We start from the raw sequence: 15,891 nt of genomic DNA on the forward strand, positions 1-15,891 counted from the left end.
CATTTGCATGATAGATCCTCCTCCATCCTTTCACTCAGAGTTTGCTTTTATCTTTGGCTGTGAGGTAGGTTTCTTGAAGACAGAAAATCTTGTTTTCTGATCCAATCTGCAGTTCTTTTTCTTCTGTTTGATGAATTGAGTCAATTAATATTTATGGTCATTTTAGAGAGATATATTGTATTTCTTGTCATTTTCTACTTTCCTGAGTTTTTCTTCTTTCCTTTCCTCCTGTGTTTACTAAATTGGTCTCCTAACAATATATATCTGGTCTGGATCCCTGTTCTTTAATGCTTTCTTTGGATTGTAATCCCACTCTTAATATTCTTTGTAATGCTGGCTCATTGTTTATGAATTCATTTAGTTTTTCTTTACTATTAAAATTTTTAGTTTCTCCATCGAATGTGAATACTAGCTTCACTGGATATACCAGTCTGGGCTGGCAGTTGTTGGTCCTCAGGGCTCAGATGGTACTTTCCCAGGCTTTCCTTGCATTCAATGTCTGTGTGGAGAGATCTGCAGTGATTCTAATTTTTTTCCCATTGTAGTATAGCTCCTTCTTTGCTTTTGCTGCATGCAAGATTGCTTCTTCATTGCTAAAGTTTAGCATTTTTCACTATAATTTGCCTAGCAGTGTTCCTCCTGGGATCTTGCATGTTAGGTGTTCTGTAGGCCTCTGTTATGCAGGTAAGATATTCTCTTTTAAGACTGGGGAAGTTTTCAGTGATAATCTTATTGAATAAGTGTTGCATTCCTTTATTCTGGTATTCCTCCCCATTGTCCACCCCAATTATATGAAGGTTAAATTCCTTGGCACTGTCTGCTTATTCTTGGGCTTCCCTTTGGCATGTTTTAAGTGTTTTTTCTATATCTGTAACTTTTTTTTTCCAGTGCCTGCATTTTGTCTTCAGTATCTGATATTCTCTTTTCCCTTTCATTTATTCTATTAACTGTGGCTTCCATTGTGGTTTGCATGGAGGAAATTGAATTTTGCATGGAGGAGATTGAGCAATTTATAATTTCTATGTCATTCCTTAGAGTACTAATTTCATCTTTTAGCAAAGTGTGTACTACATCTAGTTTTGTGTGAAGGCCTGGATCTCTTTTGATAGCTCATTCCTTTGTTCTTTAATTTCTGATCTATTTCTCACTTTGATTCTTGAGTCATTGCCTCTATCATCTCTTGGGTGTAGCGTTTGTCTTCCATTTCTTTTTTGCTCCCACTGGCATTCTCCCCTGTGTGGTCGCTGGTTTGAGTCTGGTTTACTGTCTTAGCCATTGATGAATTTTGGAATTTTTCACTGTGATTTTCACATGTGGATTCAGCGATTGTTGGAGACCAATGTTTTGGTTACTAGGTGGCTACCTTTCCGTGGTTCTGGATTTGTTCCTGGATCAATTGATGTAGCTTGCTCTCAGCACTGGGCTGGTTGAGAGAATTTTACCTGGTCCGAGGTTCTGTTGTGGGAGGGGCTGCTGTCCAGCTGCTGGTCTGACTCACAGTTTGTGTTAGTTTGTGGTGGGCAAATACACTCCGCCCTCTTCTGGGGTGTGCACTCAGATCCTGACCAGTCAGGGGCAGGCAGTTAAGATCGCTAGGGTTCCTGCCTGGGACACAGATAGGGTTCCTTCAACTGCCTACTAGATATCCTAAGCAGTTCCTGCTTTTAGTCAAGGCACAGCAGCCTAGACTGCTTGTGTTCCCTCCCAGGGGTGCTCTTGGTCAGGCTTGGCTTGCTGATGTGCCCAGTGGTTGCTGGTGCACTTGCACAGCTCCCAGCTTCCTTAGGACCTGTAGTGCAGGTGGTGGTGACCAAGTCAAGTTCTTGGGGTTACCACCAGTGTTGGTTTCCCATGGGGGGGAGGGGTTAGGTGGAGGGTGTCCCCTGCGGGATACTCACTTATCCTGGTACTAGTTGGGAGCTGTCCAGCGGTGCTGTGGCAGATTGCTGGTTTTGTGTGCTGTAGGTTGCTGGTCAACACCGTGTCCCACGTTCGTTGAGATGATTGTGGGCTATGCTGGGTGGTGGTGCAGGCTGGGTCTGTGTTTCATGGCTTTTACCACTGTTTATGCTCTCCTGTTTGGTGTCGCGGCTCTGGCGACAGTCAGATCCGGGCCGGGCTGGACTGTTTCCATGGGCCAGCACAGGGAGGCGCAGGGTGGCGCTGCCAGTCTGGGTCTTTGGGCTGGGTTGCTTACATGGGCCTGTGTAAAGAGGCACCACACGGCACTGCAAGTCTGGGGCCGCTCACTGCCACCACTGCAGTCACCGCTGCCCCAGGCTGGGTTGGGTTGCTGGGGGGGGGGGGGAGGGAGAAAAGGGGAAGGGAGTGGTGCCAGGGGCAGCTATACTGAAATGTCTAAAGCTGGGTAACTTTACAAAGAAAGAAGTCTATTTAGCTCTCAATCCTGGAGGTTCAAAGGGATTGGTACCATTATGTTTGTTCATTTAACTAGTATTTATTGAGCATGTTTCCATGCTGATAGGCACTGCTTTCGTTGAGAATAGAGCCTTGAATAAGTCAGATGTGATTTCTGCTCTGATCTGGCACATTTCCATGTAGATTTCATGTGCTATCATAATTATCCTTCCAACAATGGGTAGGCACGAGATTAACACTTGAAATGTGAATTTCTGACACCAAGATGCATTATATTCAAAATTCGCATCCAGCACTTTGGGTAGTGTGAGTTACCAAGAATACCAGAGATGGCAAACTATCTGAAGGAAGAGCCAATGAGGGACTTCATAAATGGTCCCTGATCAGGACCATTAGCTCCATGTTGGGGTTATCTCTATGTTCAGAACTCTTTTGTATAGAGCCCTCAACCTGTAAATAATTAGATTGGAATAACATCTAAGGGCTCAACAACATGAGATAACATTGCTAATAGTTTTGAAAACAAAAGAAAACAGTCTTTGCTCCTATTTTACAATAGCTTAAGCACAGTTTTCCTGTGACTATACTTATTTGAGCAAATGGTCATTTCAGATGTGTGATAAGTAATGTAGTCAATTCCTTCTTTAAAAAAATATATCTGTTAGGTGGGTGCTGGTGGCTTGTCTCTATAATCCTAGCTACTTGGGAGGCTGAGATCAAGAAGGATAATAGTTCTAGCCAACCTGAACAAAAAAGTTGTCAAGACTCCCTCTGGATGTGGGACCATGCACCTGTTATACCAGCTGAAGGAGGCTGAGATCAGAAGAATCATGTTGCCAAGATCTAAGCAGAAGAAGCTGGGCATGGTAGAGCACACCTGTCATCCCTGCCATGGCAAGAAGCCAAAGGATATTTGATTATTTTTCCATAAAAATTAAGTGAAACTTTAAGCATCATGTTCTTGGTTAGCAGTTCTTTTCTTTTAGGGCTTGAAATTGATAATTCTATGTTTTCCTAGTATGTAAGGTTCATGATGAGAAGTCTCAGATGTTTCTTCTATGTGTGCTGGTACTAGGACTTGAACTCAGGGCTCTTACTTGGCTCTTGGATGTTTCAGTCATGGCTAGCACTTTACAACTTGAGCCACACTTCCATGTATGGCTTTTTGCTAATAGTTTGGAAATGAGAGTTTCATGGATTTGTTTGCCAAGGCTGGCTCCACATTGCGATTCTCATATCTCAGTCTCCTGAGTAGTGTGGATTATAGATGTGAGCCATGGGCACCCAGCTTAAAGGTGATTCTTATGTGTTTACTTTTGTGTGTAAACTGACATTTTTTTCTCTTGTAGCTTTCAGTATCCTTTCTTTTATTCTCTAACATTGACATTTGATTGTGATTGTTTTCTGATATTGTCTATTTGAAGCGCCAAATATCTGTTGTACATGGGTGTCTGTATCATTAGCAAGATTTGGAAAATTTTCTGATGCAATTTCATTAAATAAGTTTCCTGTGCCTTTAGTTTATATTTCAGCTTCTTCTCCAATCCTGTGGTTCTTAGATTTGGTCTTTTGATTGTGTCTCAAAGTTCTTATAGGTTGTAGTCATAGTCTCATTTTTTTTGTTTGTTATTGTCTGGAGGACAATAGTTCCTCATCTTATCCTTTATCTCTAATATTTTTTTTGCTTGATCTTTTCTGATAATATTATCATTGTGGTTTTTGTTTGATTCACTGATCTTTTCATTTTTAACATTTCTGCTTGGTTCTCCTAACAAATGACCATTTCTTTATTGATTTTTCTCATTAATATTGCTGACTTTCTTGTTTAGGCCTTTAATTGATTTCCTGACTCCATTTATCTGTTTGTTTGAGTTTTCTTTGAGGTCAATGATCATTTTTAAAAGTAAACTTTTGCCAGGCACCAGTGGCTCATGCCTGTAATCCTAACTACTCAAGAAGCTGAGATTGAGGATTTTGGTTCAGAGACTGCTCAGGAAAGTCCATGAGATTCTTATCTCCAATTAAACATCAAAAAGCCAGAAATGAAGCTGTGGCTCAAGTGGCAAAGTGCTAGACTTGAGCAAATCGTTCAGTGACAGCACCTAGGCTCTGAGTTTAAGCCCCAAGACTGGAAAACACACAGACAAAAGTAAACTTTTGAAGTCTTCTGCCCTTTAGCCAATCCATTATCTTTAGACTCAGTTATTGAGTTGGTGAGGTTTGGGGAGACATAATATTGCCTTGCTTCTTCATATGGATGCTTTTCTACATTGTGATTTTCACACTGTTGGGGTGAGTTTCCCTTTTATTTTCTCACAGACAAGAGAGCTGACAGCAATAAAAACTTCAGCAGGTGAACAATAAACCAAACACTTAAATGAAGTAAAAAGTGAGTAGATGCCTCAGCTTCCTCCCCAGTAAGGCCACAGAGGGTTAGAATTCAATTCTTTTTTTTTTATTGTGAAAATATTGTACAGAGGAGTTACAATTACATGGGCAAGATAATGAGTACATTTCTTATCAAGCATTGGAGCCTCCTCCTTTGTTTCCCCTTCCCATCCCTTCCCCTCCTCCCCCTCCTCCCCCACCCAATCCTCCCCGCCCCTCCCCCCCATTCAATTCTTAAGGGACAAATGTAGTTGAACAATAGTTTAAAGTATTAAAATTTTAGTATTATAAGGAATGGTGATAAGAGGAAGCTATGGAGAGAAAGGAGGTATAGGAAATAATTATGAGAGAGCACTCTGTTATTATAGAGAAATTAAGAATGTATGGGGAAGTAAAAAAAAGAACTCATAAGCCAAAACAAACAGCAAAAAAAAACAAGCCAGGCTAAGAAGAAGTATGGATAAAAGTTGGGCCTGTCTGACATTCTCCTCCAGTCTTTGGCCCTCAGAGACTTATTTGGTACTATTTCTCTCTGGTACTGTTTTTCTCTGAACAGCAGCATGGGTGGGTTGTGAGTCTTATAGCAACAGCCATAAGAGAACAGAGGGTGTTTTTGTTTGTTTTGTATTGTTGTTCTTTCTTTTCTTTTCTTTTTTTTTCTTTTGTGCCAGTCTTGGACATAGGCCCTTGAACTCAGGACCTGGATGCTGTCCCTGAGATTTTTTTTTTGCTCAAAGCTAGCATTCTGCTACTTGAGCCCAAGCTCCATTTCTGGCTTTTTTGCTGGTTAATTGGAGATAGGTATCTCACGGACTTTTCTGCATAGGCTGGCTTTGAACCATGATACTCAGATCTCAGTCTCCTGAGTAACTAAGATTACAGACACGACCCACAGGCACTTGGCAGAGTTGATGTTTTCCTTTTTAAGGACTTTGCACTTTTAGGAATATTCACATTTTGTTGCCTATAGCATTTTGGAGGTATTTTTCTATGCAGTGTCCCTATATTGAAGAATTAGAAAAATAACTTACAAAAGTTATTTTAAAAGATACATAACTGCTAAATTCCAGGAGCCACAGGCAGGGAAGAATGAACATTTATATCTTCATCCTATTTTGTGTTGCAATTATAAGATGCCTGATATTGATACTGAATAATTTATAAAGAATAGAGGTTTCTTTTGTCTTATGTTTTGGAGGATGGGGAAGTCCAAGAGCATGGCATAAACAAAGGCCTTATGCTGCTTCGATTCATGGTGGAAAATGCAAAGGCCATGATGGAAAATGACTTCCACTGAGAGCACTCACCTTTCTTCTGACAGCCATATCTTAGCACTGTCCTGGCTGCTGAATCATCTCCCCTCCCCTTCCCCCTGAACAAATGTACCCTGCCATCTTGGAAGAGAGCCTGAGACCAAGGCCACATCTGGTACTGATCCGCTGGTGGACACAGATGCTGTTGGGACCTTGAAACTCCTCCGTCAAAACAATGTTGCTCACCCATCCCGCCTTCACCTCACCTAGCTTCCATCTGCCCCCCCTGATTTCACTTTTTCTGCCTAGTATTTAAAGGGACCCTACTTATAAGGCGAGGGGATGTGTGTCATTTCCCCTTCAGCCAGGCTGAAGGAGACTTGGTTGCCCTTCCTAAGCTTTGCTTCCAAGTAAAACCTGTTGGACTGTTGAGATTGCCTTTCTGCTCTTTTCCTTCTTCTTTCAGCATGTGGAAGAGAAAACAGCGCCAAGGGGAGCAACCTGGCTTTATAACAATCTGCTGTTGTAACAACTAATTCAGTCCTCAGGGACAGTGAGAGTCCACTTGTGTGAAAAAGGCATTCATAAGCTCTCCGTGTCTCTGACTTGAACACCCGTCAAAATTGCTAATTGCATTAGCAATGAAACTCAGTGTGAGGTGTTTTATTTTTCTGTTTTGTTTTCATGGATCGAGAGAACAAACCACATTCAAACCACAGCATCTTAACTTTATAGGACTAAACCTTCCCCAGTTAGAGACACAGATATTATTCATCAGCACACAGCAGATTTGGTACTTCTTAGAGATTTTAAGATGAGTGGGCCATAAGGAAATACCTAACGTATTATAACGGGAAGAGACACTAATGTGCACACAACTGTAGTTTATGTGTACTAACTCAATATACTAACAATCATGCTTTCAGTTCTGCAAGCTGAAAAGGCATTTTCTTTCTTTCTCCTTGTCCAGTCTCCCTCCCCACCCCTTTCCTCTATGTGAGGGAACCCAAGAATGTCTGGGCAAGGTCACCAGACTCCCCTCCTTATCTTGTTGACCATGGAGTTGCATATGAGACAGCAAGAGATTGATGCCAGCACATCTGGAAATGATCAGATTCAAGGCTACCATCTGGTTACCCAAATCACATCTCAATATGTACATCTAGAAGCATAAACTTTAGGGACGTTTCCTTAAAAATTTGCCCGCCCCTCCCCACCCTTGAGAAAACAGTGTATAGTTTGAATATTGTCTTGAAAAATTATTCTATCTTTGCTCCCTTTTTCTTCAAAAATCATGCTTTCTTTATGAATTGGTATTGAGTTCAGAGCACCAAAATTTCCCATAAAAATATGAAGAATTGCTATACATAAGCAACTAATGAATTGAGAGAAAGTGATAGCTGTATCTGAAATCCTGTAGTGCCAACACAGTAGACCCTTTGCAAATTAATTACTTGTAGTCTGGTGTATGTCTTGTAAAAAGTTATATTTTAGAACTCAAAAACTTTAGAAGAAAGAGTTTTTCTTTTTCTTTTCTTTTTCTTTCTTTCTTTCTTTTTTTTTTTTTAACAATCCTCTGGATAATTCAAACCTTTGAATACTAATCCTGAAGTCCAGTCTTTTGTTTAAAAATCCCACCCCCCACATCTCTTGAGGTCTCATAAAGGCCCTAGAGTTTTCTCCTATGTGTGGTTTAAAAAATACTTTTTATTTATTATTTTGGCAGTTGATAGAGCATGTAAGGAAGTAGACCAGGAATGACAAAAGATAATATTTCTCAAGCATGTAACAAAGGAAGTTGAAAATGAGTAAGCCAAGAAAAGAGTATATCTATTATTATGAAATTTAAGAAAGAAGATGATAAGTCAACAAAAGGAAAATATATCTTGGTACCAGGAATTTGGTCCCTTGAACTCAAAGCTAATTCATAATGAGATCAGGGTTTTGGAGAAAAGGAAGTAAAGATTTATTAGTTTTTCCAGGCAAAATGAACACAACCTTTCACATGGGGAAAAGAACATTTGATTATTTCACTCTAACAGAAGGAGAAACCACAACTTCCCAGGTGTAAGGATCAATGTTTCTCCATTAAGATGCATTGTACTTTTAAGCTGGTTTGTTGAATGATAACTTTTTTACTGCTTACAGACAATAAAGAAATCTATGTTTAGAGTAGAGAGACCACCATGGTTCCTTCTTTTTGCTTCACCACCTTACCCCAGTCAGAATGATCCACATCCTAAAGTCAGCCAACTACAAATGCTGGAGGGGATACAGAGAAAGAGGAACCCTATTGTACTGCTGATGGGAATGTACACTAATACAACCACTCTGGAAAGCAGTCTGGAGCTAGAGCTAAATATAGAACTCCTCTATGACTTGGGAAAAATTATATTAAGTGAAGTAAGCCAAAGAAACATAGGTCCCATGGTTTCCCTTATTTGCAATAACTAGTAAATGTCTGAGTCAAGCAGAAAAGGTCAGATAAGGTGATGTTAGGAAAATAAACCCTAAGATATGTATTCAGTGTTTTTTCTTTCATGCGATTGTTTCTAACACATTTATAAGATTATTTCTTTGTTGCTTTGCATGTCCCTCCCCCACGGTATAACCCCTGCTTTCACTGTATTTGATGTTGGTATAATTTGTGGAGGGGAAGGGGAAAAACAAAACGTTTAACTAGGGATACAGGTGGACCCATTGCAACAATGAGATGTACAAGTTGTTATGTCGAAAACAAACTTTACAACTTTGGTGGGGGTGGAGGAGGGGAGAAGGATTGGGTGGGGGGCAGGGGAGGAGGATGGGAAGGGATGGGATGGAGAAACAAAGAAGGAGGCTACAATGCTTGATAAGAAATGTACTCATTATCTTGCATGTGTAATTGTAACCCCTCTGAACAGTATTTTCACAATAAAAAAAAGAAAAAGAAATGTACTCGTTATCTTGCCCATGTAATTGTAACTCCTCTGTACGGTATTCTCACAATAAAAAAGAAAAGAAAAGAAAAGAACTCCTCTATGACCCAGCCATACCACTCTTGGGCATCTACCCTGAGCAACAGGAACCAGGATACAAGGACACATGTGTCTCCATATTCATTGCTGCACTGTTCACAATAGCCAAGATATGGAAACAATCTAGATGCCCTATTACAGATGAATGGATCAAAAAATTGTGGTACCTATATATATTATGCAGCCATTAGAAAGGACAAAATAGCTGGACACTGGTGGCTCACATCTATAATCCTAGATAGTCAGGAGGCTGAGATCTGAGGATCACAGTTCAAAGCCAGCCTGGGCAGAAAAGTCCATGAGACTCTCATCTCCAATAGATCAGTAGAAAACCAGAAGTGGCGCTGTGGCTCAAGTGGTAAAGTGCTCACCTTAAGCTGAAGAGTGCAGGGACAGCACCCAAGCCCAGAGTTCAAGCCCCACAACAGACCAAAAAAAAGACAAAATATTTGCAGGGAAATGTATAGAACTAGAACAAATCATGTTGAACCAGGTCAGCCAAGATCAGAGAAACAAAAGGTACACAGTCTCCCTGATATATGGATGTTAAATCCAAAATGCAAGGAGATATGACAAAATAGAAACAAAGGACCTCCTCTTAACTTGTCTTATCATTTCTAAATGACTCCATGTTCTTGACCTCATATATGGTATACACATGTGCACATCTGAGGGAAGCAAGGAGGAGGGCACAGAATCAGAGGGAAACAGGGAAAAAATACAATAGAGGGGTCCATCAGCTGCACTGGACATTGATAAAAATCAACTAAAAAACTCAAGGGCAGCGATGGGAGGGAGGGAACGAGAGGGAACAGCTTACAAAAAGAAAGAAATGTACGTATCTCCAGGTTTGGAAGAAATAGTTGTCAAAGCTGATAGAATTCACAAACTTTATACTCCATGACAATGACAATTTGCCTCCTGAGGGTTAACACGTGTTTCTGACTTTAGGTATCACTCTCCCACAATACTGTGAAATTAGTGAAATGTATGTAATCACTTAATCTCAATAAAAAATCATTTTTAAAAAATGAGGGAAGGGGGTAACAAGTTGGACGAGAAATGCACTGATTACCTTACTTAAGTAACTGTAACTCCTCTATCCATCACCTCGACAATAAATAAATTTTTTAAAAAGCTGGAAGTGGAGGCATAGCTCAAGTGTCAGAGTACCAGCCTTGAGTGAAAAGGTTCAGGGACAGCTCCTAGGCTGAGTTCAAGCCCTAGTAATGGCGCGCGCGCGCGCGCGCACACACACACACACACACGCATCCCTCCCCCGACCCCCCCACCCCCAACTTGATTGGGATGGGCCAGTCCCGGAATTGGGATCTGAAAGTCCTCCACCCCCCACCCCACCCCAGCCCCGCACGCCTGCCTTTGTGACGCGGCTGCCAGCCTGCCAGAGCGGATTGTGCGTTGGGCAGGTGAAGTTCAAAGCCCCGCTCAGAGCTGATTCAAAATAGCCGGTGGCCCCGCACAGGGGGAAAGCGGGGCCATGGCGGAAGCAGCCGAGCCCAGTGGCGAACCCCAACGTGCCGACAGTAAAACCCAGCATTCTGCCGAGAAATTTCTGGGGAGCCTCTCCAGACGCGACCCACGCTCGGTGCTCAGGGTATCTCAGCTGCTGCTCAGGGCCATCGGCGAGCACAAGGGCCTGACCCTGGCGGTGCTCAAGCGGGAGCTGGGAAACGCGGGCTACCTGGTGCGCAAGAAGCCCGGCCGCTCCTCGGGGGACTCGGGCAAGCCCGAGGTCAGGGGCACGCTCCTGCGGGTCAGCGGCAGCGAGGCGGCCGGCTACTTCAAGGTCTGTAAGATCCCCAAGGGCAGGAAAAAGTCCAGCCGGCCCAAGCAGGAGGAGGCCAACCGCTGGAGGAGGATCCGACCCGAGGCCCTACCCCGGAGGAGGTACACGTGTCGCCAGGCGGCCAAGAAAGCCAGGGAGGTCTGGAGATGCAACTCGAAGATCACCGTGAAGACCAAGCAGGTCAAGGCCAAGGCCAGGGGGTCGGTGCGCGTCCGAGCCAAGGAGGAAGCCAGAGCCAAGGTGATGGATGAGAGCAGAGGACGGGCTTCGAAGGAAGATGCCGGGCCTGAAAGGAGGCTGAGCGCCAAGGTCAGGGAGGAGAGGAAGCCGGAACCCGAGAAGCCGGGGAAGAAGCCCATCCAGAAGTCCTCGGCGGTGAAAAGTGACTGCAGTGGCCCCGGACAGGGCAAGGTGCGCAGCAAATCCTCCGTGAAGTCGGACAGTCCACGGAACGCAGCCGAGAACCCATAGTCCCCCCCGGGGATCGACCCCGTGGGCCCCAACACTGCGGCTCTCGTCTGATTAAAGCTATTTACCAGACCATTCTACCTGGTGTGGTCTGTCTCCTTTGAGCGTTCATGGAAAAGGGGGAGTGGGTGGGGGGCGCTGGGGCCTGGAGAAAGAGGGGTCTGTAATGGCATGTGAAGTGAAGAGGGAAAAAAGGAGGAGCATTGTCTTCCTGCTCCAGGACCCAGAGAACTGCCTTGCCGGAGGGGGGGTGGGGGGAACGGATAGAAGAAAGCCACCAACTTTAACAGAGTTAGACAGAAGTCGAATTCAAGACCTCAGAGGGTTGTCAGGAAACAGATAGCTTTTATTTTTTTCTCTTTTGCCTGCTTTGGGGCTTGAACTCAGGGCCTGGGCAACTCTCCTAATTTGGTTTTTCTACTCCAGGATGATAATTGAGCAACATCTCCACTCTTATCTCCAATTAACCTGGTTAATTGGAGATAAGAGTCTCATAAACTTTTCTGCCTGGGCTGGCAGATGAGCCACAATCCTCAGATCTCAGCCTCTTGAGTAGCTAAGGTTACAAACAAGGGTGAACCACTGGCGCCTGGCTAGATAGAGCTTTTGAGTGTCTCCCTGTTCCAATGTGTTCTTCCCTAAAATTCCTTTTAGGAGAAAGTTCCTTCTCCAATTTATTATACCCTTTGTAGTTGTTGCCCTGAATTTGTTAAAATACATCTTACAAAGGACTCTTCAATTTTGGAAAGCATCTAGCACAGGGCTTGATCCTCATCATAGAGAAATAATTTCTAAGAGGGTGATCATGTACTAGAGTAGAAAACTACACACTCTAAGGAGACCAAGAGTCTAGTCAACGTTCTATTACAAAGACTTTAAATTCATTCAAACTCTTAGATTCCTTGTAAACTATTGGAGTTGTGCTAGGATAAATTGAGATGATGTTAAATGTCTGTAAATATTAAGAATCCTTAAATATCATGGTGACCAGTTGCTGGTGGTTCATAACTTTACATCCAGAAAGGAAGGCCCATTAATATTGATTTCCAATTACCCACCAAAGAGTGGAAAGTAGAGCTATGGCTCAAGTGGCAGAGTGCCAGCTTTGAAAAAATGCTAGAGGGACAGCACTCAGTTTAAGCTCCAAGATTGTCACACACACACATAAAATCATGATGAATGCTTTGCTGGACAAAATTCAACGAAGGAATGATCAATTGGAGTGCTAATCCCGAGACAGGAAGCTACAAAGATTTACAGAATGTTAGAAAAGCAGACAATAGGGCTGGGAAGGTGGCTCAGTGGTAGAGCGCTTGCCTTGCATGCCTGAGGCCCTGGGTTCGATTCCTCAGCACCACATAAGCAAAAAGAAAAAAGCCGGAAGTGGTGCTATGGCTCAAGTGGTAGAGCACTAGCCTTGAGCTGAAGAGCTGAGAGACAGTGCCCAGGCCCAGAGTTCAGGCCCCATGACCAGACCCCACCCCCTAAAAAAAAGAAAAAGAAAAGCAGACAATAGCAATGACCAGATAATGACTATATAGGCCTTTTGATATCTGAAACTATAACATATTGAGGACTAAGTATGACTTTGTTTTGAATGTATGATTTAAGAGCAGCTTGAAGGTAATTATGTGACACAACACAGCAGTTCCTAGAGAAGTTAAAACATCAAAGTAGCTGATTTGTGGGGAAAAGTAAAACCAAAGGAGTATGGGGAAAGGAATACTGGAAAGTGCTTTTATTCTTGAGAGAAAGTGGCAGTGAACATGGGAATGTATTCACACATCCTGGGAACTTTTCCCTGATGTATGTATTTGGATGTATTTCAAATAAACCCAGATCTTAGTTATGCTACTATTTCTCCTCTCATACCCTGAGACTTGCTGCCTTAAGCCTATGCAAAACCAAGTAATAGCAAAATACTTTCAATGTATCCTATCTAGAGATGATCTGAACTTTGGGATTTTCCCAGGCTTTAATTAAGTTTACCCTGGTTTTTTTGTTTGTTTGTTTGTTTTTTGTCGGTCATGGGGCTTGAACTCTGGGTTTGGGTGCTGTCTCTGTGCTCTTCAGCTCAAGGCAAGCACTCTACCGCTTGAGCCACAGCCACTTCCGGTTTTCTAATGGTTTATTGGAGATAAGAGTCTCACAGACTTTCCTGCCCGAACTGGCTTTGAACCGAGATCCTCAGATCTCAGCCTCCTGAGTAGCTAGGATTACAGGCATGAGCCACTGGCACCCAGCTTACCCTGTATTTCAAGTGGTAAAAGGAAGCCAACAGAACCAGAGAATCATCAGAAACTATCTGAAAAGAAAAAAATTTGTCTCAAAATTTTAGAACAAAGTTAATCAAATGCCCTGAAAAGAACCACATGGATTTTACAGTCCTAGGATGTTTTAACCCAAAGAACAAGGTGGTCTAGAAGGTAATCTGTAACCATTTCTCAGGCCCATTCCCAGCTAGCTTTGATGAGAAGAATGTAAGCCTTTGCCACCAAAAGGACAGCTTCCTTTCAGTAGGGACCTTTCACTGATGGTTAGAGTACTTTCTAGATTCCTTGTATTACTTTATTACTTTGGTGACCAATTGCAAAACATGGTGAGCTTGACTCCTTAGCAACCAGAAGGAACAACTCCTTGGGCTGGAATAAAAATCCATTAGACCACCCTGTCCAGTGTGCCTGCCTAGCTCTGGGGAGAGAATGGCAGACCACCCTTCTGTACAGAAGCAAAATGGCTTGATGAAATCTCCCGTATCTCGTGTGTCTATTCACTTTCTGACACCAGAGGGCTGACTGTGTCTTCCCACAGTTACAAGTCAGTTGGTAGGAGCAGCAGTGCTGTGTAACTGGTAGGCTTTATCCCAAAATTCCCTGGAAGAGGGGTGCAAGCATGCAGCAACCATGTCCTACACCATGGCAGGAGAGTGATGGCCAGGGAATTCTCACAGGAGTGATTGTGGTCACACTGGATGTGCCAGTGCCTGGCACACAGTAGGCACCAAAAACACTGCTTCTAGAATTGGGGCCGCTTGCTTCTCAGGAGCCACAAGGGTAGGAAGCAAGTAAACTAAATGGAAGAAAGTGCAAAATGACTTTAAAAGAGACACCAATAGTAGGAGAAAAAGGAGGCCATAACAATGCACAACAAGAAATGTACTCATTACATTACTGATATAACTGTGACCTCTCTGTAGAGCATCTTTACAAGAAAATAATTTTTTTTAAAAAAGCAACACCCAGGGAAAAAGAGCCTTTAGGGAACAGAAAAAGAAAATAGGTCTGGCACTGGGGAGGGGGTAGAAGAGCGAGAGAAAGAGAGGGAGGAAGGAGACAGCTGAAGCACTACAGCCAAGCTAAGAATGTGGGGGAAAGCAGTGGGAAATGACCCAAGATTAGTAGGCTTAAAGCTGATAGAAGATAGGAGGGAGAGGGAATAGGTGCTGAGTGGACTCATGATAGAATGGACATAGCCAGAAGCTGGAAAAGAGAATCTAGGATTATAGAACATAAGGAGATACAGAGAACAAACGCCCCTGGGAAGAACCAGTATTGCTCAGGCAAAATAACAAAAATCAAGCAAAAAATAAAAATAAAAAAACCAGAAAACAACAACAAGAAGAAAAAAACACAAAAAGACTTGGAAATATGACAAGGAAAAACGGAGGAAGAGCGCTGCCCATTGGAAAATGGAACTTGTAGGAGAAAGAGAGAGAGCCTGAGGCCTGGAGCTGCACTCTACAGCTCAATAGAGCTATCCCAGCCTCTGTGGGCTCGTTTGCTATTGTCCCTTTAGTCTGTCCGTGGGTGCACCTGGAAGAGGAACTGGAGGAGGCTGACCTAGGGCCTCAAGACAGTTCCTTTTTCCCAGCCTCCACTGGATGGAATCTTCAAAGCAGAATGCATTTTTTTTTTTTTTTGCACTATGGCTTAATTGGTTACCTCTACGTAGTAAACAGAGTATGGTTTGATTTGCCCTTGTGTCATGTTCTACTGGACAAGCCTTGGGATCTCTGATGTTCCTTCTGCTTTTGCCTATAGCACACAGGAAATTGTCAGATCCATCACATGGCCCCTAATCCACTTATGAGTTCAGAAAATCTGGTTTGTTAAGGGCTTGACACAAAAGGCCTTTACTTACTGTCTGCCGTTGAGCTGAATACTCACTCCATCTGTCTCCAGGACATTTTAGACACATAGGAAAAGCACCAGATAACTATCAAAAGATAGACATTTCCTTGAATAGATTTTACATTCTTTGAGTTGTCTGCATCTGTGTATTCAGGTTTCTGAACATGTGTCCTCCGTGTTCATATGCAGAGCTCCAGCCCAGCAATCATAAAAGTGGTCATTGCTGAAATTGGGAACTAGCTCCAGTTCTTTCATGACCTAACATGAATAGAATGGAGCACTAGCCTGGGAAGACTGAGAGCAGGAGTGTGGAGATCCATCTGAAGAGTGTGATATATGCCACTGTTTGAAATGAAATTCAACCCCGCCCCCAGCCAAAGGTTCACTAATTTGTCCCATTTCTGGAGCATAATAGTGCTTCTAGGACTCTAAGAATCACATTTTGAGTA

At 42.9% G+C, this 15,891-nt stretch overlaps 1 protein-coding gene across 1 annotated transcript; it reads left to right on the forward strand.

Annotated features, from left to right (window-relative positions):
- The first annotated feature begins 10,448 nt into the window (after positions 1 to 10,448).
- On the forward strand, positions 10,449 to 11,387 carry H1-7 (H1.7 linker histone). The gene has a single exon (XM_070034994.1). The coding sequence runs from the start codon at positions 10,536 to 10,538 to the stop codon at positions 11,313 to 11,315; it is 780 nt and encodes a 259-aa protein (XP_069891095.1). The 5' UTR covers positions 10,449 to 10,535; the 3' UTR covers positions 11,316 to 11,387.
- The last annotated feature ends 4,504 nt before the right edge of the window (positions 11,388 to 15,891 follow it).

The sequence above is a fragment of the Dipodomys merriami genome, unplaced genomic scaffold, assembly GCF_024711535.1.
Source record: "Dipodomys merriami isolate MVZ:Mamm:240054 unplaced genomic scaffold, mDipMer1.0.p SCAF_10, whole genome shotgun sequence".
Lineage (NCBI taxonomy): Eukaryota > Metazoa > Chordata > Mammalia > Rodentia > Heteromyidae > Dipodomys > Dipodomys merriami.